Source organism: Pocillopora damicornis, chromosome 6 (genome assembly GCF_964200805.1).
Source record: "Pocillopora damicornis chromosome 6, jaPocDami1.2, whole genome shotgun sequence".
In the NCBI taxonomy this organism is placed as follows: Eukaryota; Metazoa; Cnidaria; class Anthozoa; order Scleractinia; family Pocilloporidae; genus Pocillopora; species Pocillopora damicornis.
The window spans coordinates 10,104,332-10,126,965 of record NC_142675.1 but is presented as its reverse complement, the minus strand read 5'-3'; the positions used below and the strand labels follow the sequence as shown (position 1 = coordinate 10,126,965).

General features: G+C 37.1%; 1 protein-coding gene, 1 non-coding gene and 1 pseudogene across 2 annotated transcripts; all 3 read right to left on the bottom strand.

The window, feature by feature from the left end:
* Positions 1–601: 601 nt before the first annotated feature.
* LOC113666163 (uncharacterized) lies at positions 602–3,582 on the bottom strand. The gene is made up of 7 exons (XR_016187539.1): positions 3,270–3,582; positions 2,652–2,997; positions 2,281–2,485; positions 1,673–2,101; positions 1,404–1,570; positions 981–1,096; positions 602–744 (listed from the first exon to the last, which is right to left on the bottom strand). It is a non-coding gene; the product is annotated as an uncharacterized LOC113666163 (transcript).
* A 6,373-nt stretch (positions 3,583–9,955) lies between these two features.
* LOC149043865 (uncharacterized) lies at positions 9,956–11,050 on the bottom strand. The gene is made up of 2 exons (XM_089210797.1): positions 10,797–11,050; positions 9,956–10,477 (listed from the first exon to the last, which is right to left on the bottom strand). Exons 1-2 carry the CDS (start codon positions 10,947–10,949, stop codon positions 9,956–9,958), a joined length of 675 nt encoding a protein of 224 aa, XP_089066923.1. The 5' UTR covers positions 10,950–11,050.
* Positions 11,051–16,815: 5,765 nt separating this feature from the next.
* Positions 16,816–17,966, bottom strand: LOC149043864 (somatostatin receptor type 1-like; annotated as a pseudogene).
* Positions 17,967–22,634: the final 4,668 nt, after the last annotated feature.

Below are 22,634 nucleotides of genomic sequence, written 5' to 3'. Positions count from 1 at the left end.
TTTCTGTTCGTCCAGGACTCTGATTATTTTGCACTCTCTAGAAGCAATTAAAGTAAAAGCATCAGACATTATTTCAGCTTATCAGTCGAAATTTACATAAAAAGTTAATTCAACTAACCTCTTTTAATTTCTCATTGAGAAATGCTGTCCAACCATTTGGTGGCTTTTTGGGGGAAACCATTGCGTCTTTTTTCTTCTTGTGAACTCTAATCTGAGATTTGTTTCCACTCTCATCAACTGGGCCCTTTTCCACTTCTCTTATTGTTCTCTTCAGGGCAGCAAAACCAGTAATCTCTTTACTGAAACAGTGCAATCAAATGTCAGATATTTTTTCTCTGTTCTCAGGAAGTGATAATATGACATTAGACTGTGATCATGACCTGTATGCTTGATTATATCTTAGCATTATTCTGATCATTTATCAAATGTTTGTAACCATGTATGATGTTACGACAAGAAATTAGATTCTGATCATGAAATAAAGCATTACCTAAATCGTAACCGTTCTACAGACTGCTGCATTGCACCACATGTGCCTGTCGACAAAGCTGCCAGAGGAGTCAGGTCTACTGCATGCTCTTCGACATTGGGTGGAATTCTTTCTTTTACGGCCCACTCAATGAATGACCTCATCTTCTGAACACACTAGATAACATCTTTTATGCGGTAGGTTCTCTTTTGGCATTGAAATAACTCTTCCACCATTTTTTTCTACTTTCTCTTTAAATTTCTTCTGTGTTGATCCTAAAACCACACATACAAATACATAATTAACATAAAATCAAATATATAGAACATTTTGCTGTTCTTGTTTATGCAAAAACTTAAAAAAAAAAGATATGACATGTGATTAATATTATTATTGTAGGGGGTCTAGAGATATTTGTAAAATTGTTATTTTATGTATATATTTTTTTCTTGTTAATCAGAACTCTTTTAATATTTCTGAATGTTTAGACATTTTAGAAATGTTCACCTACCAGGCATCCTTCCAACTAAAACAAAGTCCATCCTCTTAAGTGGCAGCAATTGCCTAACCACACTTGCACCAGACACAGCCAATGGAGGATTTGGTCTGGTATGGACAATCTTCCACCTGTAATTAAAAAAAAAAAATATATATATATATATATATATATATATATATATACATATATACTGTATATATATATATACTGTAATATATATATACTGTATATATATATACATATATACTGTATATATATATATACATATATACTGTATATATATATATATATACATATATATATATATATATATACATATATACTGTAATTTTGTAATTGTGGTTTGACTTTGAGTTAGGGAAAATTGGTTTTAACTATGAAAGTAATTAAATATAGAAAATTGGATGGTGTTTTTATCTTATTATAGACACTTACCACTTCTGAATTGTATATGCTGCAACATGTTGTTGTGCATAATGCTCAAAGTCAGTCCTAATCTGTTCAGGGCAGTCATTTATTCTCTCCCTCAAGTTTCGGTATGACCAAAACAACAGCATAAGAATTGTGTCAGGCTTGTGAAGGCCACCATCTCGTGTTGAATGCTGGAAGCAAAGAGAAAGATTTTGTCAAGAATATGATAGTAAGGAACTAGACCCTACACTTGTCAATACTAGTAGTCATTTGTAAGTGTTGGTTTTACATACCTGATAATAAAAACAAATATGCATGTAATGAGTCCGTTCTCCACCCTCAGTTGCTACACGCATGAGTGACTTGAATGGGGTGCTGCAGAGATGTTTTGGGACAACATCCACAAATTTCATCATGTGGGGAGTTACTTCTTTGCAGCCATAACGGAAGATCATCAAAGCATGGAACATATTGGCATGGTAAACATATCTGGAAATTTCAGAGTCGTGTAATCCAAATTCATAGTCTTCAACATTTGTTGAACTACTTGGATGCCCTGGCTTTAGTTGAGCTGTATCTTTCCTCAGTATCCTATACATCTGATAGAAATGCCACCAAATAAACTTCACACAGTTAATGTCGTTAATCTTTTGTGATGTCATTCCAAGGGCCTCAGCAAGCTTTGGGGACAACATCTGCTGTAGTTCACAACTTGGAAGAACCTATGAATATAATACAGGAGCTTCATCACTGAGAGATATAATTGGAAAACTATTTTAAGTAGTCACTAAGGGTATACATGTACATGTACAGCATGTGTTTTGTAGTAATTATGTTACTTGTTATAACTGCGTAACTTAACTGGTCAGGTTTGAGGATTTAAGTAAACACCAGAACTTACATTATCCAAGATGTGATTGTAATGTTTGTCTTTGAAGTCCTCTGAGGGAGCTAGGATGGTGTAGGCTTGGGACTTATTGAGGCTGAGGTCACCTAGGTGACCTTTTGGATCAATTGGAAGTTCAAAATGACCTCCTCTGACATCTCTTGCATTTATGTTAGCAGTAAGATGTGCCAATGCAGCATTCCTTCGCTCTCTACCATACCTATAGAAAAAGGTGACAATAATAATTTTCAATATTTAAAAGCAGGGACATGTGAGACAACACAGCGTATACAAATGAACATGATCTACAGTCGATCGAAACTTTTTTAAGGTTTTAATCATGAACGCAGACTGCCCAAACAGCACATGTTAACTAATACACCAACCTTGACTCCAGATCAAGACATGTCCGGACAACCTTCATTATTAGATTTTCTGCAACTCTGGTGAAGCCATGGTCAATACACATAAGGATATGATCACCAGTAAGAGCAGGAAGCAGCGACTTGGGAAGAGGACGGTCAAATGAAAGGTTGAGGTCTGTTCTTAGTCCTGTGGATGGATCTACTTTTCCTTTTTCTGATGCTGACCATTGCATCTATAGGTTCCACTTGTCTTGGGAGAGTGGGCTGAGCTCTGGATCAGCAACAGCATCCAAGAACTTAGAGTCTGCACCAAGGAACACCTGGTGGCCCAGGTTCTGACTGTCTTTAATCCATTCATTTAAGTATCCTACAATATTAAAGGACAAATGATCTATAATAACACTAATTATCCTTAGAGATGTTGCAATTCCTCTTGTACCATTTCAGAGAGTTCAAGCACCACAAAAAGTTACAAGACTGAAATCAATTTTGTTGAACCATGTTATTTTTCTTGAATTGTTCAAATGATCAGCTTATAAGTATTTCATTTCAATTTTAGGAAAATTTAACAGTGATTTGGTCAATTTATCAAAAGTTAATATTGGATTATAAATGTTTAACATGTAAGTGTGCATATACCTGGTCCACCATGACCATCTCCAATGTTAAGCTCAAGGTTTCGACGGCTGTCCTTGTGATGAAAAATATGAATAGGCCACATTTCTTTCGGGCTTTGGAATTTTATTCCATTTAACTTCTGCTCATTGTTTACATTGCTAATAGCCATCAAAACAGTGTCCTTCTTGCCATACTTTCTGCCATCACCATAAAGGTGCCACCACTGTTCTTTAGGAAGCCAATAGTAAAGGTAATGCAGACATTCGACCAAACGGGCTGGCTCAATGCGATAACCAGTTGCTGTTCTTTGTGGTTGCATTATAGCCTTTGATGGACTTTGTTTTTTAAGTGTCGACTGCCTTGCGGCAAACGAGACCTCAGTTAACGTTTTTTCAATTAGGCTTTTTGGGTAACCACGTGCTTCAAGTCGTGTTTTGAAGTTACACATGACCTCCTGGAAATTTCTTTCAGAGGAGTTTGTTCTTAGAAGTCTGATACCTTCTCCTTTAATAAAGCCTTTCTTAACACCTGGCGGGTGGCAAGATGAATAGTGTGTATATTGGAAGGTCTCGGTCGGTTTGTAGTGAGTTTTGACGTCGAGGATAGCTTCGTTTTGGAATCTTTTGGACTAATTTTTCAGAGATGATAATGTTGTACTTTTCAACATGTTTATTATCACTCTGAAAGCGTGTACATATAAGATCTTTCAGCTCTGAAAGCTGATTTTCTTTTTTGTCTATCCTGTCGGCATCAGTATTTACAGTGTTCTTCAAGGGCGAACGTGACCTTTCACGTGTATTTACATTGTATTGTGATCGAGACTTGGCAATATTAGCCTTTTCAAGTTTGTTCTTGTGACTAACAAGTCTACGCTAATGGAAGCGCACTAGGGCGCTAACGTATTGTTCTTCGGCGTGACTTTTAATAGCGCTTATTTTCTGTCGAAAGGTTTCGTCAGGCGTGACGTTTGCCTTCGCCTTGTATTGAAGCGACTTAGGGCAAGTCTTTTGTTGTAAGTGTCTCTCCAGTTTTAAAATGGAGGTTTCAGTTTTTTGCTTCTTGAACTAGATAGCGTTGATGGTGTCTTCATGTTTCCTCTTCCTTGGCTGCCGCGTGGATCGGCTATTCCTCGGAAGGTTTTCTTTTTGACGGCTTTCTTCTCGAAGGTGTAGATCTTCGTTGCTGCGTTGCTTGGCGAATTCAGCTTTATGCCTTGGCTCGAGTTGTGATGCTGGAGGGCTATCCTCTGGGTCCGATTCTAGGTTCGGATCAGTGTACGTTAATTCCATCTCCTTGTCCAGATTTGGACGGTAGTCTGGCGTTTTTGGTGGCCGCAATGTTCATTATTCTGTACTCTGTAGTACATACTATAAGAAAAGATATTTACGAAAATTTGCTGCGGGGTGCAATTTGGGATTCTGGTTTGAAAATTTTCTACTAATCTCCGAATAATTTATAATTGGAAAAGAGGAGCAAAGCTTAGCTTTGTCACTCGCAAACTGCAAATTTTGACAGATTTCAACACAATTTTGGTATGATTAGCTTACTCTTTGAAATCTCAGTGTAAAAACTCTTTTTAATCGCGGATATGACGTGGTTTCGGTGTACACATGCTGCTTTGAAATAAATTAACTTCATGTTTTTCTTTCCCAATATTCGTTACGAGATAATATGGTCTTAATCATTGTTGGGTTGTACCGGTTGAAACTTTCAAATCATGATCAATGTTCAAAGGTGTGCTTAAACAGTTTAACACGATACAGTTTTTATGTCATGGAATCTATGTGTTCCAGCAACTACACCTGTAATATTCATAGGCCTTCTACGCGTGAAAAATAAGTCAGCCAAACAGTAAACACGATGGGAAAGATTGCCAAAAGGCGACAGCTTCGAAAGTGTACGCACGCTCAGATACAGATCTTCGCGAACTTCTATTCCATTACGCAATATTTTGCAACAAAGAAAATAAGGATCTTTAGAGCAATATTTATTGCGTTTCCTCCGGTGGAATATCCTTAGACTTGCTAGATCGTTGAACATATTTCTTTCCTTCCTACTGCCTGACAAATTGCACAAATTGTGAACATTTTGAGAGGTCTCACCCGAGCAAATTGAAGAAAATTAAAAGCAAAGCCAAATTAACACTGGCAAGCATCTTCCTTCATGGAGCCTCAGCCTAGAAACGAAAATCATTTTGATAATATTTACTACAGCAAACGAAAGTCCGAACCTTTTGATGGCTTTAAGTGACCGTGAAATGAAAAAAATAACCTAAACATTACCCTGATGCGCGAGCAAACATTGAGCAAAAACCCTATTGAGCCTCCTCAAGTTCTCCACGACGGAGATAGTTTCATCTTTATGAGATTTCATCGGACATAACGTGTTCCGTTGAATCGATTTTAGGTGCATAGCCATTCCTAACAATGAAAAAACAATGTAGCTATTGGAGCAAGTAACATTTAAAGCTTTTCGTCGCAACCATGGCTAAATTACTTTCCTCATTGCTGTGACATTGTTTTCCACCAAAACAATAACGGAGCTCTTGATAGAAATGAAATTTCGGAACTTTCTCATAATTGCTTTGAAATAATGTCAATTTTGAGGCTTCAAAAGAAAAGCTATAGAATCAACTTACCTTGCTACTACTTACCATGTAGTAAAGAGCTGAGTGAGATGCACAGAAAAAAAAAAAGCAAAATAGCCTCGACTTCCTCAATTTCAAGGAAATGTCAATATTCGATCTGAGTGAGAAGTATGGTAAGATGACTTATCATTCGGACGAGCAATCGTAGAGAAGATACTTAAATTACTAACAGACTAAAATTCAATAGAAAATTACTCAGCCATTTGAGAGGGCAGACAAGGAAATGCAACGTGTGACATCACTTGAACATAAACCAATAAAAATATAACGTCTGTCAATCCTAGAGATAAGTTATCCTGTCGTAGAAAGCAAGATAGCTTTTTTCGAAACGTTTTTTTTTTCTCGTAACGTGGTTTTTGTTTGAACAATCAGAAGAAGGGGACAGGAACAGTTTTAATTTATTTAAAATGCTCGGAAAATAAATGGTGGAAAGGTCTGAATATAGCAGATGGTTAAATTAATATAATAATTTCCCTGCATCATTAGAGATAAATTTTTAACTCAAAGTACATTGCCACATTTGATCATAAGGAACAGTTTACCGTTTGCACTTCGATAAATTCCTTGATAATAAAAAATGGAAATAGATACATACATGTGTGTTTTTACTGTTCAGAGTGATATACCTGGTTGACGTTATCAAGACTTTTAAACAAAAATTTTGAATAATGTCTCTTTGATCGTGCTATACAGGGGGGACACAAAGTGAGAAAGGATATTTTTATTCACTTGCGTCGTCTATGTTTGAACAGTCGACTGAAGTCGATCAAATAAGTAAAATTTAGAGGCAAAACTAATAATTAAATTGCCTTAGGATGACATAAATTAAGTCAATACCATTTTCCATCATGGTGGTAAGTTTTCCTGTAGGAAAACATTTCTTTACCTCGGTTTATAATAACAGTTTGTCAGAATCGATATCATATTAGTCGGAATATAAAAACTATGTATGACTACTAATCAGATCGGCATACTTAGCTGATACTATCAAAGCTTAGAAGTGTGAATAATACAGATTTCTAGGTAATATCCCACAGATTCTGCTCCCGGGGTCTTTATTTACTTTATCTGATTGCAAAATTATTTATCAGAAAGAGAAAACTTTCAAAAACCATTAAAGCGAAGCGACATTTATGCAAACCTGTCTTTTAAAAAACTAGTGTTGAAACTAAAACTTACTGGCCAAAAGAACACCAAAGTCACCAAAAATACTGGCAGAAACATTAGAAAAAAACTGAATGTTTGAAATAATCGCGCATGTAATGAATTTGTTCTTTGGACCATCATAAATTGCAAACCTCCGGAGACTGAAAGTGAAGTTTACCTAATCCAAACATTTTGGTGGCAACAAGAACTTTGTCTTATTAATGCTCCCGGATAAAGACATTAGCCTCGTTTTCCCACCATGATAAGAAAGTTCCTCATCTTTTGTATTCTGGCGGGAACGCAAAAGATGAGCTTCTTGCTCAAGCCATTTCAGGAAAAAAAAAAGCTACAATCTTCATACTTGTACAAGCTCACAGAAAAAACTCCCTTTTTGCATCCTACGCTTTCCATATACACAGGAAAAAAAGGAACTGTTACCCAAAAATTTGAAAATGAACTCAAACCTTTAATGCATTTACCAAATTTTTTTCATAAAATTTTGGCTTTGATCTCACCTATGTAAATCATTTGTACATACAATCTTTGGAACCGTGAGTGAAAAGGGAAATTAACTTTTGACCTCTCAAATTTCTAATTTACTTTTTGTACAAAGTGTCGACCAACTGAAAATGAATACGTCTTAAACTATCTCTGATTTCATCTTGAAATTGAGAAAATTATTTACCTATAATTCAAACCATGGGCATCTTCCATCCTGGATTAGATTGTCGTTGTACCCTAAAAAATATGGCTTTCAGCTTCCTGTTGCATTTTCTAGACCTCCGTTAATCAAATATGTCGGCGAGAATTATTAAAGGTTAAGTCGACTCCTTCTCAGTTGACGGCATTGATCGCCTCGCATTTTAAAACAAAACAAAAAGAAATATTAAAATGACGCGTATTAAAATTAAAGTTTCTACCTTAACTGAAGAATACATAAATATATACACTACGGATATATTTGTCTTGTTTTCAATAAAGTTTGGTTTATTCTTTGACAGCTCTTCATCCTTGTGGGCCCATTTTAATGAAAAAAACTGCTAAGAACTCGAGACTCAAAAATTGACTAAAATCCAGAGTTTTTCAATACTCCAATATCACGCACCGCCATCTTGGATCGAGGGCCGCACCAAAACGAGGCTGGACGGGCATCCTGGACGACATGCTTGTTTAGCCAATATGGCTGAAGGTGGATTTTCTGCTGCGTGGTCGAAATCTCTCCGCAATGTTCCGTTTTTTGACGCCTCTTTTATCGAGACATGGCTTGAGACCGATGGAGAAGTCCCGAAGAAGGTGGTAACTCGTGGTTATAGTAACTTCTGCGAAGGGTATATCTTCGATGTCGAAAGTAAAAGTTTCCTTTCAGTCTCAAATTTAACTGCAACACTGGTGTGATTTCACGCTACGCATGCTTCTTTAAGCATCTTAGATGGTGCTTTTTTTTCGTTTATTGCACGATTCGCCATTCGAAATCTCTTTTGCAAAATCTATAGTGTATTAAACTTCCATATTCGCACTTTGCTTTCAGTAAAAACTCAGGATACAGAAGTAATTGTTAGAGCTCGAAGCTACAAATCACAGAGAAAAAATGAAGAGCCATGGAGGTTACAGGTAAGCTTATTTATAATACTTAAGTTTTGTCTCAGCTCGAACTTTGCTTGATGTAATTTTCATACGAGTTAATTCTTAAAACATACACACACACATTCACAGCAGATATTTATCCATTTAATTTTTTTTAGGTTGAGATATCAAGGACTCCCGAAGTTAAAATAACCAGTACCTCCTGCAACTGTGAAGCAGGTGCAGGGCTCTGTAACCATGCAATAGGGCTGGTTTACCTCCTTGAGCATTATAGAAAACTGGGCTTAAAAAGTGTACCTACTGCCATGTCAAAAACAAGTCTACCACAAACATGGCACGTTCCTCAAAGGACAGCAGGAAAACATTAAAGAAACATTTGAAGGTTAATTGCATTTCCAGATGCTGGGAGATGGGGGGGGGGGGGTAAGAAAAATCTTCTTGGGGGGGTAAGCAAATGTAATGGAACTACACAATACTAACAGGCAAGTTATAGTTTCAATATAGTGGCCCTCTAAAGTTTGTAAGAAGGCAGCAAATTGTCCATATTTGGTTTACTGAACCAGCCAACGAAAGTGGCAAAACTTTTTCAAAAATTTGGTATTCTTTGATTCGTCTGATTGCTCGCTCGACGTGAATACGGAGGCGGGCAATTTGTTGTGTTTCTGTTACTTCTTTTGAGGTGAACTGCAAAGACTGTCTTAGACAGGAAAGGAGGGATTGTCAATGTAGCTTTTTGGGGTTGTAATAAATCTTGAATCAGAAAACCCTTATCTGTCATGACCTCGTTTCCTTCTTCGATAAGTGACAAAATTCCACTACGCCTTGTTATCTCTTTGTCTGATGTACTTCCCTGATATAAAGAACTTACAAATGTTACTGCACCATGAGGAGCTATTCCCACGAGGCATTTAAGGGTGGTATGCGACTTGTATGCAGAGTAAAATTCTGAGTTCAGAACCTTAGAGCTAGGCCTTTGGACTTTGATCTCAGTGCAGTCTAGGATAACCCTTGTTTTAGGGTATGTGGTTTTGAAGCACTGAGGCATACTATTTTTTATCTGAGCAGTTGTGGACCAAATTGGCACCTGGCCAAGCATTGTATACAGAAAATTTGCCCAAGTTAAAATGATTCTGCTGACAGTACTTGTGCTAATATTGAATCTTACTCCTAAGTCTGTCTCCAGCAATCCCAACCTTAGTCTGATCATAAATAAAAACAGTTGGTCATAGAGTGACAATGCAAAATTGCCACTGCTGCGCCTCCGCTTGTAGTTTTCTTTGCCTCGTTCACGCTGAATCTGGGACCATTTTATCATGGTTTTAGCATAAGGTTAAACCCAGCTATAAAAGCTATCAAATCGTTCCTTTGATACAAAGCCTGTGTAAAATGTCAGCAATTCAGAATCTTTGGAAATGTTTTCAGCTCCAAACCTGGTCCCTTTTAGATCTTCCACCTGTTGCTCTAAATCACTGATTTGTGCTTTAAGGATTTCAATTTGTTCCACTGCACTCAATTCGGCGGGTTCTATGTTTTCGTTTTCCGTAGCCATTTCTTCCATTTGCTCATTACTAGCACTGGCTCCCTGGCCTCCTGATGCAGTCTCCCCTTCCTCCATTTTGACATCCTGCTGGAATGAATCGACAAAAGATTGTCGTCGCTCCTCTTGTTCTTGCTGTTCTGCCATAGTTTTTAACTCTTGTAGTTTATTTTGTGGGCGGTCTTGGCTGGACTTTGTCCATTGAAACTGCGAAGGCACAACTCCTGGTTTCAGACGTATAAGCCCTGTTATAGTTTTAAACATATCGCTTGGCTTGAAGTGAGCAGAACACACTAGAGTAGAGCCTTTCTTGATCTAGGAAACGAGCTTAACACTCTGAATTAAATCGCTGATAACAAGGGAGAATCTCATGGAATATTAATAATCATATTCGAGTCAATGAAAACAAACAAACCGGTGCCATGTGCGTTTGACAGTTTCGGCCAAAATCGACCAAAATCTAATGTAATGAGTCTATAGTTCCTCTGGATATGAATCGAGTACGCAATTCACGTGTAAGAAGCAAGTAAGACGGGAACTAACTGAGTCTTAAATCGAAAAACTTCCCGAACATATATATCAAAAGTGCACACGTGCGTTTGACAGCTCGCTGTAGTCACGACTCGACACTCACCTGAAAAAGCGTCCCTTCATCTCGCTTTATCGCGGCAATCCACTTCGATCTCTGTGAAGAATTTTTAGGAAAGTTGAAAAACGACAAATTCTGACCACTTTCGTTTCGTTTGTCGTTCGTACAGTAATTTACACAGCAATGATCGTGAGCCATATTTGCGAGTTATTTCCACTCAAACTCCATGTAACGCAACCCTCCAAATGACCGCATGCCCGTCCACCCTCGTTTTGGTGCGGCACTCGATCAAAAATGGCGGTGCGTGATATCGGTGTATACCTTCTCATTTTCATTAAGTTCTTTTATGTACCTTTGCTTTTGTTGATATGCTCTTTCCAGAAAAAAAAATCAGTACTTTACTTATCGTTAAAAATAGCTAAGAAAGGATAATTAGAAAGACAAAGCCTTTTCTCTCCCCTTTTAGAAAGTGCTCCTAAAGATTTACCGCGCGCCATGAGTAAAGTTTCTGAAGAGAAACTAGAGTCCAGTTTCGATCTCTAAATTATTCAAACAGAGAAAACATTCGGGGCGAGACTCAGTTACGTCACGATAAAACAGCTAGGCTGCACAGCACGATTCAAAATGGCGGCGTTTATCGTCGAATTCTTGAGCACATACAATGTACGAAGACAGCTGTCCAAAGACCAGGTTACTCTTTGGAATCTCAAACCTCAATCAGTGTAATAATGACATAAGTGGATTCTAATTTGCAGAGATACGGAAAAGGTTTCTGCAGCATACTTCCTCTTTGACTTGATAGCCACCACTTCATGTGCTAGACACGTTTTTTTGACTTCCGTGAATGATATCTAACATTATCTCTTGATACCTAACGATTGCTACTCCCCTTTATAATCCAGAAGCGCAAAAGTACTACTTATCATTTCAAAACTACTACAACAATCCGAGAAATAATTACGCAAAAATACATATTACTACATCGGACAGAACGCGTGGATGTCATTAATTATTTGTTTGTGCTGTGTCTCTGGGCGAAAAACCTTTTACAATGCCTCTCTCTGTCCTTGAGTATAAATGGAGACTGACAAACCACCTCGCGCGTTTGTAATAAGTGAAAGTTATGTTTCAGTTCAATCACACAACTGTCTTAATGGCGATTCAGCGGGATCCTTTGACTCGTAAATGTGGCACCAAGTCTGTGTTCTTCTTTTATTCCCCGCAAGCCGTTAAATACTAATTGTATGGAACGTCTCGTTACAAAAGGTTAGGTTGACTCTTGTCCATCTTCTTTTGCTGTTGACGCTTGATCTTGATCTTAATCGGATCGTGAGATTAAGAGACCCCGTTTGACCTTTTTGAGAAGAAGGACGGACGTCTTCCTTGTTTGCAATAGATTCTGGAGGACGGAACAGAAGTCGCGTTTGAAAAACGTGTGAAGAAAATCTCAAATTGCCCAACGAAGTTAAAGAAATACGCTCTAAAAACCATATAGTGATCATCTCCACTGTTTCACAATCATTTACCGAGGTGGAGGTGAGTAGATACGGATATTTACCGAGCTGTAAAGCGGCGAGATGAATATCCTACACTTTTATCGATGTTGAAGTAGGTTATTTTTTTTTTTAGTTTATACCATTTAGAAAACAAAAAAGTAGTTTATTTCTGTCAATGAACCGAAGAGTGGTATATTAAAAAAAATAAACTCTTGATGCGCAATTTTGTCTCTTCGGCTGCTGAGAAGTGAATAGATCTTAATAATGCCGTGGCGTGTAATATGGGATTTTGGTTTGAAAATTTTCTCCTAATTTCCTAATTATTTACCGTTTCGATATCAGTTGGAAAAGTGGAGCAAAGCATAGCTTTGTCACTGGCAAACTGCAAATTTTGACCAATTTCAACACAGTTTTGGAATGATTAGCTTACTCTTTGAAATCTCAGTGTCAAAATTCGACATGAACTTTTCAATCGCAGATATGAAAATCACGGTTTCGGCGTATAAATGCTGCTCTGAAATAAATTAACTTCATGTTTTTCTTCCCTAAGATTCGCTACCTTCTAGATTACGAAATAATATTGTTTTAATCATTGTTGGGTTGTAACAGTTGAAACTGTCAAGTCATGATCAAAACTGAGAACGAAAAATAAAGTTCATTACCTTGCCTTAAGAACTGTTCAAGACCTTTCTGCCTTCGGGAAGTTTGTATTATAGTCAGCTAATATTCATGGACTTTAAAAATGAGTTGTTCTGGAAATAAATGTCCGATAGAGAAGAAATAACTGGCGCCTGAGAGTTGGAAATTCGACTTAAGAAGGCTCCATAGGGTTTTTGTACCGCGCGACATCTGGGTGCGAACATAGCGCAAGTATAAAAGTGTCAACGTGCAAAACAAACGGGGCGGCTCCATACGATCGCACGATTATTATCTAAAGGGGTGTGTTAAGGAAGTGTAACACAATACAGTTTTTATGTTATGGAATCTAAGGTTTTCAGCAACTGTATCCGTAATATTCATAGGTCTTCTACGCCTGAAAAAGAGGTCAACCGAAAGAAAACACTGCGGGAAAGATTTCCAAAAGGCGACAGAATTGAAAGTTAACGCATGCTCAGATACAGATTCTTGGCAAAGTCCTATTCCATAACGTAATGTTTCGCAACAAACAAATACGGATCTTCCAAGCAATATTTATCGCGTCTCCTTTATGAGGAATTTCCTAAAATTTGCTAGATTGTTAAACATACTTGTGCCCTTCATACTGTCTGTTTTCAAAAAATTCCTAAGACCAAATTTAAGATAGAGGGATAGAACACGAAATTGCAAATGGCGAGGAAACTGCCTCTGCAACCCCAATTGTTTTCGGCTTTTAAATGATCGGCAAGACAAATTTCACAAATTGTGAAAATTTTTAGAGATTTTACCGGAGCAAATTGAAGAAAATCAAAGGCAAAGCTACATTATCACTGGTGAGCGCCTCCCATCGTGGAGCCTCAGCTCAGTAACAAAAATTCTATTGATAACATTTACTACAAAAAACGATGGTCCGAACCTTGCTTATCGCCCTTTGATGGCTTTTAGCTTTTTAACCCTCTAGAGCGTCTTTAAGTTCTCCATGACGGAGATAGTTTCGTCTTTATGAGACTTCCCAGAACATAACATGTTGTATGTAATACCAATTCTGTTGAATCAATTTTATGTGCAAAAACCATTTCCAAAAAAAAAATGTAGCTATTGGAGCAAGTTATATTTGAAGCTTTTCGTCGCAAACATGTCTAAATCACTTTCTTTATTGCTTTGACGTTGTTTTTCACCAAAACACGCGCGGAGCTCTTGATAGAAATGAAATCTCGGAACTTTCTCATAATTGCTTCAAATTGATGTCAATTTGACGCTTCGAAAGAAAATTTATAGAATCAACTTACCTTGTGACTTACCGTGTAATAAAGAATTTAGATGAAAGGTAAAAAAAAGAGCTTCGACTTCCTCAATTTAAAGGAAGTGTCAATATTTGATCTGAGTGAGAAATATGGTAAGACGACTTATCATGCCGACGACCAATCGTAAGGAAGATACTTAATTTACTACCCGAGTAGAAATTTGAAAATTTGAGCTATTTGAGGGGCAGATAAGGATATGCAACGAGTGTCATCACTTGAACATAAACCAGTAAAAATGCACAAAATGTCTATCAATCCTAGAGGTAGGTTATCCTGTCTTACAAATAAAGGTAGGTTTTTTCGCAACGTTTTTTTTTTCTCGTCGCGTCGTTTTTGTATGAACAATCGGGTGAAGTGGACGGGAACACTTTTAATTTGTTTAAACTGTTCGGAAAATAAATGGTAGAAAGGTCTGAATGTAGCAGATGGTCAAATGCATACTTTATCTCATTTGATCATAAGGAACAGTTTGCCAGAATTGATAACTTCCTTGTTAATAAAAAAATTAAATAAATACATTCATGCGTATGATTTTTACTGTTCAGAGTGAAATACATGGTTGATGTTATCAAAATTTTTAAATAAGAATTTTGAATGTCTCTTTGAGACAGGTTTTTTCTTTTTCACCTACATTGTTTATGTTTGAACAGGCGACTGAAATCGATGAAATCAGTTGAATTTGAAGACCAAACTAATTATTTAATTGTCTTAGGACGACAAACATTAAGTCAATACCCTTTTCCTTCAATCATGGTGGTGAATTTCCTGCGGGAGTATATTTTTAAGTCGTTTAATAACAACAGTCTATCTGAATCGATATCATATTGGTTAAAACTATGTATGGTTTTACAAGTCAGATCGGCATACCTAGTTGATACTATTAAAGGTTAGAAGTGTGAATAATGAAGGTTTCTGAGTAATATCCCACAAATTCTGTCCTTAGCGTCTTTATTACTTCAGTTATCTCATAACAAAATTATTCATCAGAAAGAGAAAGCTTTCTCAAAAACCATTACAGTGAAGCGACGCGTATGCAAACCTGTCTTTTTAAAAAACACTGCTAATTTCACTTCTTCAAACTAAACTAGTTGGCTAATAAGACACCAAAGTCACCAAAAAGACTAGTGAAAACATTGGAAAAAGCCAGAAAGTTTGAAATAATCGTACTTGTAATGAATGTGTTTTATGGAATATAAAAAACTGGAAACCTCCAGACTGAAAGTGAACTTAACCTAATCCAAAAGTTTTGGTAGCAACAAGAAACTTTGTCTTATCAATGCTCCCGTATAAAAGACATTCGTCTCGTTTTCCCACTAAGATAAGAAAGTTCCTTTTATATATGTAAATATTGCTTTGCCGTTGGCCGAGAAAGTTTCCGCCAGAATCTAAAAGACGAGCTTCTTGCTCAAGCCATTTCAGAAACAAAATGCTATAATATTCATGCTTGTACAAGCTCACAGAAAAAACTGAGTTTCCTTTTTGCAACCTGTGATTTCCATATGCATGGGGAAAAAAGGAACTGTTACCTAAATTTTTTTTTACAATACTAATGAAGTATCCAGCAAAAATTGAAAATGAATTGAAAATAAACTGAAAATCTCTAATGTATTTACCGAATCTTTCTTAGTAATCTTAGCATTGATCTCACCTATGTAAATTATTGTACCTGCAATCTTTGGAACCGTAAGTGAAAAGGTAAATTTTCTTATGAACTCTCAAATTTGGAATTCACTTTTTGTATCAATGTGTCGAATAACTAAAAATGAATCATATGTCTTAAACTATCTTTTTTATCTCATTTTAAAATTGAACAAATTACTTACCTATTCAAACCATGGGCATCTTCCATCCTAGATAAAATTGTCGTTGTACCCTGAAAATATGGCTTAAAACTTCCTGTTGTATTTCTTAGACTTCCGTCAATCAAATATGTTGGCTAGAATTGCTAAAGGTTAAGTTGACACATTTCCCATTGGGTATAAATGGAGACTAACAAACCATCTCGCGCGTGTATTATGCATGAAAGTCATGTATAAGTTCAACCACACAACTGCTCTTAATGGCGATAATCAATAAAGCAGCAAATTTGAACGAGACCTCGCTTTGAAGAGCCCTATATAAGAGGAGAGTGTTTCTTAAAAAGTTTTTAATTGACCATCGAGGGTAATCCGGAACGGCTTTGGTTTTGTTTCAACGATTTTTTTATCGAAAGGGCTCTATAGAGCTTAAAATTTAACCATTTTTCATAGCATACACTTTATATACGTAAATGATTAATTTTAACACGTTCATTTTGACACAAGTCGTAAGGTACTTGAATTAGCAAACACCATATGTATCTGAAAACACAATAGCAGCGTCAATACTTCATCGAATTATTAATCGCTTGATAATGATATTACACAAAATAAATGATAAAAATTTTGTACTTGCTATTGATGAAGCTTGTTTTCACCGCGACAATTTCATCTCTTCAATGTGATTGGCCTAATAAACTTAAATATATTCAAACGACTCAGTCCAGCTTTTTTATTCGTTTGTGCTGTGTTTCTGGGCGAAAAACCTTTTACAATGCCTCTCTCTACTCTTGAGTATAAATGGAGACTAACAAACCGTCTCGTGCGTGTATTATACATGAAGGTCATGCATAAGTTCAACCACACAACTGCTCTTAATGGCGATTCAGCAGTAACCCTTGACTCATAAATGAGGTACCAAGTCTGCGTTCTTTTTTCATTCCCTGCAAGCAGTTAAACACAACTTGTATGGAATGTCTCGTCACTAAAGGTCATGTTCCTATGGCGAATCATTCTTGGTTCTTGTCCTTCTTTTTCGAGAGTCGTCAACCTTCTGTTGTTGATGCTTGATCTGGATCTTAATCGGTTCGTGAGATTAAGAGAACCCGTTTGACCTTTTTGAGAAGAAGAACGGACGTTTTCCTTGTTTTGCAACAGATTCTGAAAGGCGGACCAGAAGTCGTGTTTGAAAAACGTGTAGAGAAGAGGGTTGGCCATTATCGAATGACCACAAAAGCTTCAATGACGCTATGTAAATCTTTTAATCCTATTTGGAATAATAGCATGACGATAAAATAAGGGAACCAACAGCAGGCAAATATGATCGCCATGGCTGCGAAAACCAAGATACACTTCCTGTCACTTTCGCTTTTCTTCTGTTCCCGTGAGTTCTTATTCTGAATCAAAGGTGCTCGCTGCCTTTTAGAAATTGCACTGAACATGGCAATGTATGCATAAATTAGAAATATGTACGGGAAAAGGGAAACTGCAAAGGAGCAAACTGCAATATAAATAACGTCCCAACGCGTAGATACCTCAGCATCATACAGAACAAAAGGAAGATAGAAAAAGCAGTCGAAGTGATCCAAACACCGAGCACAATTTTCAAAACCAAGCTCTTAGTCATCATATAGAGTTTCAGTGGACTGACCGTTGCCATGTACTTGAGCCCAGTAATAAAGAGTATGTGATAAGCACCTGATGCAGTTAGTAATGTATGCGAGATGTGTACCCCAATACTTAATTGTGACGGCAAAATGCCAAAATTATAGACAATGAAGTATGGAATAGCGATAACGCCAGTACTGAAGTCATAAATTGCCAGGCTAGAAGCACATGGTTAGAAGAGGTGCGAAGACGACTACATCGGTAAAACAAGAGAAACACGAGTTCATTAGCCAGAAATATTGCTATGCTCAAGGTCTTGAGTCCATCGTCGGAGTGTTGTTTAGGAAACTTTGAGGTTGAATTGCTGTCGTTCATGATTAATTATGATGAACAACGAGGGTTGACGAAAACACTGAAAGAGATGTTAACGGAGGGTAGATGATTTCGCATCATGTGAATAAATAGGGAATCAGATTGTCTGAAGTGCAAATAAACGCATATCATTACATTACTCAGATTGAGAAAAACCGGTAGAAGTCCATGGAAATTTGGGTAGGCGAGATCAATGTGATCAATTCATGATTTAGCTCAAAATAGCGATTACTGCGTTTACTGTGAAGCCCTTTTTCGAAGGCTGAATACAACAGTACTTTGGTTTTAAAAGTTTTTTAACTATTTCAGTCCTTTCTTTTATGATCAAATATGAAAAACGAACATGTATATGCGTATCAAAAAGGCTTTGTTCTTTTTCTCGTACTTCTCATCTGTATTTCTCTTTCTTTGTTCTGTTTGGTTTCGCTTTGTTTTTCCAGCGGTAAAATAAATATTTCGCTGAGCAAATGACAGAGTTGTTTTTACAGCACACCTTTGGAACTGATCAGTGAAACAATCCTTTTCTTATGAAAATGAGAACTGTCGCAAGTTCCGAGAAAATAGAGCTCTATCAATGTGTTCGGTTCTCAGTACAGGCTCTGGCGAATAACAACTCATTGGATGTTTCCTCGTGTCAGTACCGCTACATCTACTTCATGGCGCTGAAATTCAAATCATTAATATTTCTTTGTTTTATCTCAAATCACTCTTCCCATCTTGACTTTAGTCTTCTTTAAAAACAAAGCACGAAATCGGCATTCAGTGGCAATGAAAGTTGGTTTTGAAGAGAATATTAATTTTTTGGTACTTCTTTCACGAGCTTAGAATAAAGAGAAAATTCTGGGTTCCCATGATGGATCAAAACTCAGATGCTCCACTACTGAGCTTCAAAAAACTCTATGTTGTGCGAGGTTATTGCTGCGTTCATGAATGACTTGGCGTCCCAGCTCATACTTTAAGGATCAGTGCTCTTAAAATCTTCTTGTGGCTATATGGAGTAGGAAAAATGGCAAATATTGAGCTCAGTAAAAAAGTAAAGGCTTCGATGAAAATTTTCCGGTTGTACAGAATTAGTTCTATATCCGGATTTACAGGGCAAGGATGATAAAGCAAAGATTGAAGAAATATGCAGCGGTTGGACCACCAACTGTGCGTTTTGATTGTATGCATTCTTAACTCAAGAATTTTAATTTAACTTTCATTATTATTGCTATTTGGGTGGGGTCTTGGGTGAGTGACTCCTTTAACCTCCAATGTCGTTTCTCTGAGGTATTTTGTGATACCTCTTGCAAAGATTTCTTACTTACTCACGAGATTCTGGGCCCTGGTTCATACCGTCCATAGCTTTCGAATAGTTTTCCTTAGTTACATTCTTATTCATTCATGTGACTTCTTTGAAAGAGGCGTGTGCTACAGATAACGACGAAACACATCCCTGGTCATTTCAAAACCTATTACGTACGTTATTACAAAATGCCGCAACCGTTATTACAAAACTTATCGGTTACTATAAATTGTTTTGTTATATGCAAAATTTTAATAAACTTCGGATATAACGCGTGTTGTTATTACCTGTTTATTGGGCTTTTTGGTTGTACGCATTACATGCTTCGCCTTGCTGCCAATACGGATCAACCATTCTTTTCATTTTGCAGTTAAAATATCCTTTAAAAGTCAATGATGAATGCATCTTTTCGTTCTCTGACTCAAACTCTAAATCGAGATAAAACTGCATCAATGCAGGTATCATCTACATATTTGGCGCGGATCCATACTTCAAAGATAATAACTTAAGAAGGCTTTTGAGTTTCAATTTTTGGCCAGACCGGAGTGACCCCTACAAAACCTCTTCGGTGTCAGTATCCAAGAACTCCTAAAGTGTTGCCTATACAAGAGAATTGCAGGTGTTTCAAACCTCTCAATAAAATTATATGATACACATATAAACTCTCACCTCTCCTGTCCTACCTATTTCAAGTTCATCACCGCGGAAGAAACAAGCTGAATGATTTATGGGCAAAAACAAAGAAAACTATTTTTGACTGTCTTCGTGTTTAGCGGATATGTGAAGAATATATACCATATTAATAGAACTGTAAAACTCTTTATTCAAACAAATACAGAACTATTTACCTAATTTGGCTATGAGGTGTTGTTATTTGTTTTTTAAATTGATCAATTCCAAGAGATATGCATAATAAAATACATGAAATATACAATTTTCAATTATTTTCATTCTGTTGTTCGGTAAAATAAATGTTCGCAGAGTAGAAGCACAAGGCAGAGGTCTTCACCAAGATATACCACTTAAAACAGTTAATTCAGGTCAATCAGAGATTAAAATCTGTCTAATGTGAGTGGAAACCGTAGCTAGTTTTGACCAAATGCAGCTTCGCCACTTTATTCTATACTGATGGCAAGCTAAGCTGAATAACTATTATTGAATTATCGGTTTTGGATATTACATTTCTAGTTTTCTGATCTGTTCAGCCAATTCCGGTTCATCGGTATCAGCCAATAGGCCGAACCAACTTATATGGAAACTTATCCCCCAGGCGTTGTTGTGTCGATGAAAGCGTTGCGTGAAAATTTAACATAATATACATATATATATTTGGCCAAGCCTAAAAGCGGAGCCTTTTTAATTTATTTTCCAGCCCCTCCCTATAATAAAAAATGCAATAAAACTCTTCAGCACTAACTGTCGATGATTTTCTTCAAGGGGATTTAGGGACCAAGATTGATAGCGATCAAAACGCATGCGTTATTTTCTAGTAGCTAAGGACCTTCATTACTGTTCCTGGTGTTTTGAGCATACTTTCGAAGATAAGGAATGTTTTCTTCTTCGGATGAAGTTTATGATGTCAGCATCAGTTGAAACTACTTTCAATTGAGCATGACTGATAATTTCTCTTTGGGAAAATGAGCCAAAATTGAAAGAAACGACGGTAAACTACTTCACGTTAAGACATCGCCGGTCGATTGAGGAGTGTGCAGGACCAACTGATCTCACGTGTACCTCAGAATCGTAGGAGAGCTTGCCCCACCGTTTTTCCTTAACGTTTCAAACTCCTCTGATAAGCGTAGAAAATTAAAAAGAGAAGTCATTTTCAACTCGTGTTTAAGCCTGTTCTATTCTCTAGTTTTTCTCTTTTGGCTACTCTTATTTCACGATTATCCTCTTGCTGGAAATGCTTTTTCTGTAATTTGAACTCGGTAACCCCGGCCGTAACTGCATATAATAAAGGTGTCTTTAAGAAAGTCCGTGATCTTTGCTACTTAAATACGAAATCTCTCTTAAGAGTTAATGCCAGCATGCATCAAACAAACAGCGGCAAGTTACCCAAATTTGTTTTCACTCCTACTTTCATATTTTGTAGCCCAATATGTTCTAATAATTGTGGTGTAGTTTTTTTGTAAAAAATTATTTTAGTTTTCGAGAAATAGTTTTTTTCGTTCGACCGCTCAAATATGCAAATTTTCACCGTGAGTTGTGTGACATCATGTAACGAATGTACAAGACCTACGGTAATTCTCTGAAAATAATCCTTTGTTTTATCATCTGAACTTAATCCCCTGTCGTTATTGAAGCTGGAAAAGAAATATTTATTTTTTGGTGAATATTTTTGTCCGAGATACTTTTCCTATGTCGAAAAGTAGCATCAAAACAAAGACAGTTTTAACAATGACCGATATGACAAAATCTACTGAGCTTCAGACTTTTATAAGACAAAAGGATGGTTATAAAGTTTGTAAAAATCTCCTTGTGTATTTGTGTTGTTCTATCTTGAAACAAACTCAAAGTCCGGCAAAACTTACTTGATATCGACTATGAAATATACATGGTTCGCCTACTTGTCGCCGCCGTTAACTGGCATAAATCACTACAGTTTGCAAAAAAACCTAACATAACACTCTTATCTTGTTTATTTATTTAAGGCCCAGGTCGCACTACTGCCCAAACCAAAAACTAGGCTGCCAAAAAATTTTCGAAAAGTTGAAACCGCAACCGGAAGAGCCGATCGAAAAATGTGACACAATTTTTGAGTCGCACTACCGAAATACACAAATATGTCAAAATAAACACAATTGATCAGATTTCATTTCTGGCGCGTATTGTGCGGTAATAAACAAAAACCCAAATCGGGCATTTTGGTTTGCTTTTGCCCTTCTACTTCTACAAATTATCGACATGCAACATCTGCAAGTGTTTCCCTTTTCATCCTGTATCAGAGATTTACGTAGAATTCGTGTTGTGCCTTAGGCCTGTTCCAAACGTCGTGCTACTGCCGTGCCGAACTCAAATGAAATAGTAATTTCGATTTAAGCACGGCAGTAGCACGCCGTTTGAAACCATTAAGCGCGGCACGGCTGAATTAGGTTCGGCACGACTACTTAGCGCGGCAGGCCTTGCCGTGCCGCACGGCAGTAGCACGACTTGGTTTCAAACGTTGTGCTACTGTCGCGCCGAACTCAATTCATAAATTAATTTAACGGATTTTGCATTATTTGCATACTATTACGCATGCGCACTGATAAAAAAGACAAATCTACCCGTTTTGCCCGAAAGCTTGAGAGAAGAGGAATCCGACGGTGACAATAAATTGCTTAGGGTTAGGGTTAGGGTTTGGAAACGCCGGCACGATCGTAATACAGTAACTTGCTGGCTCT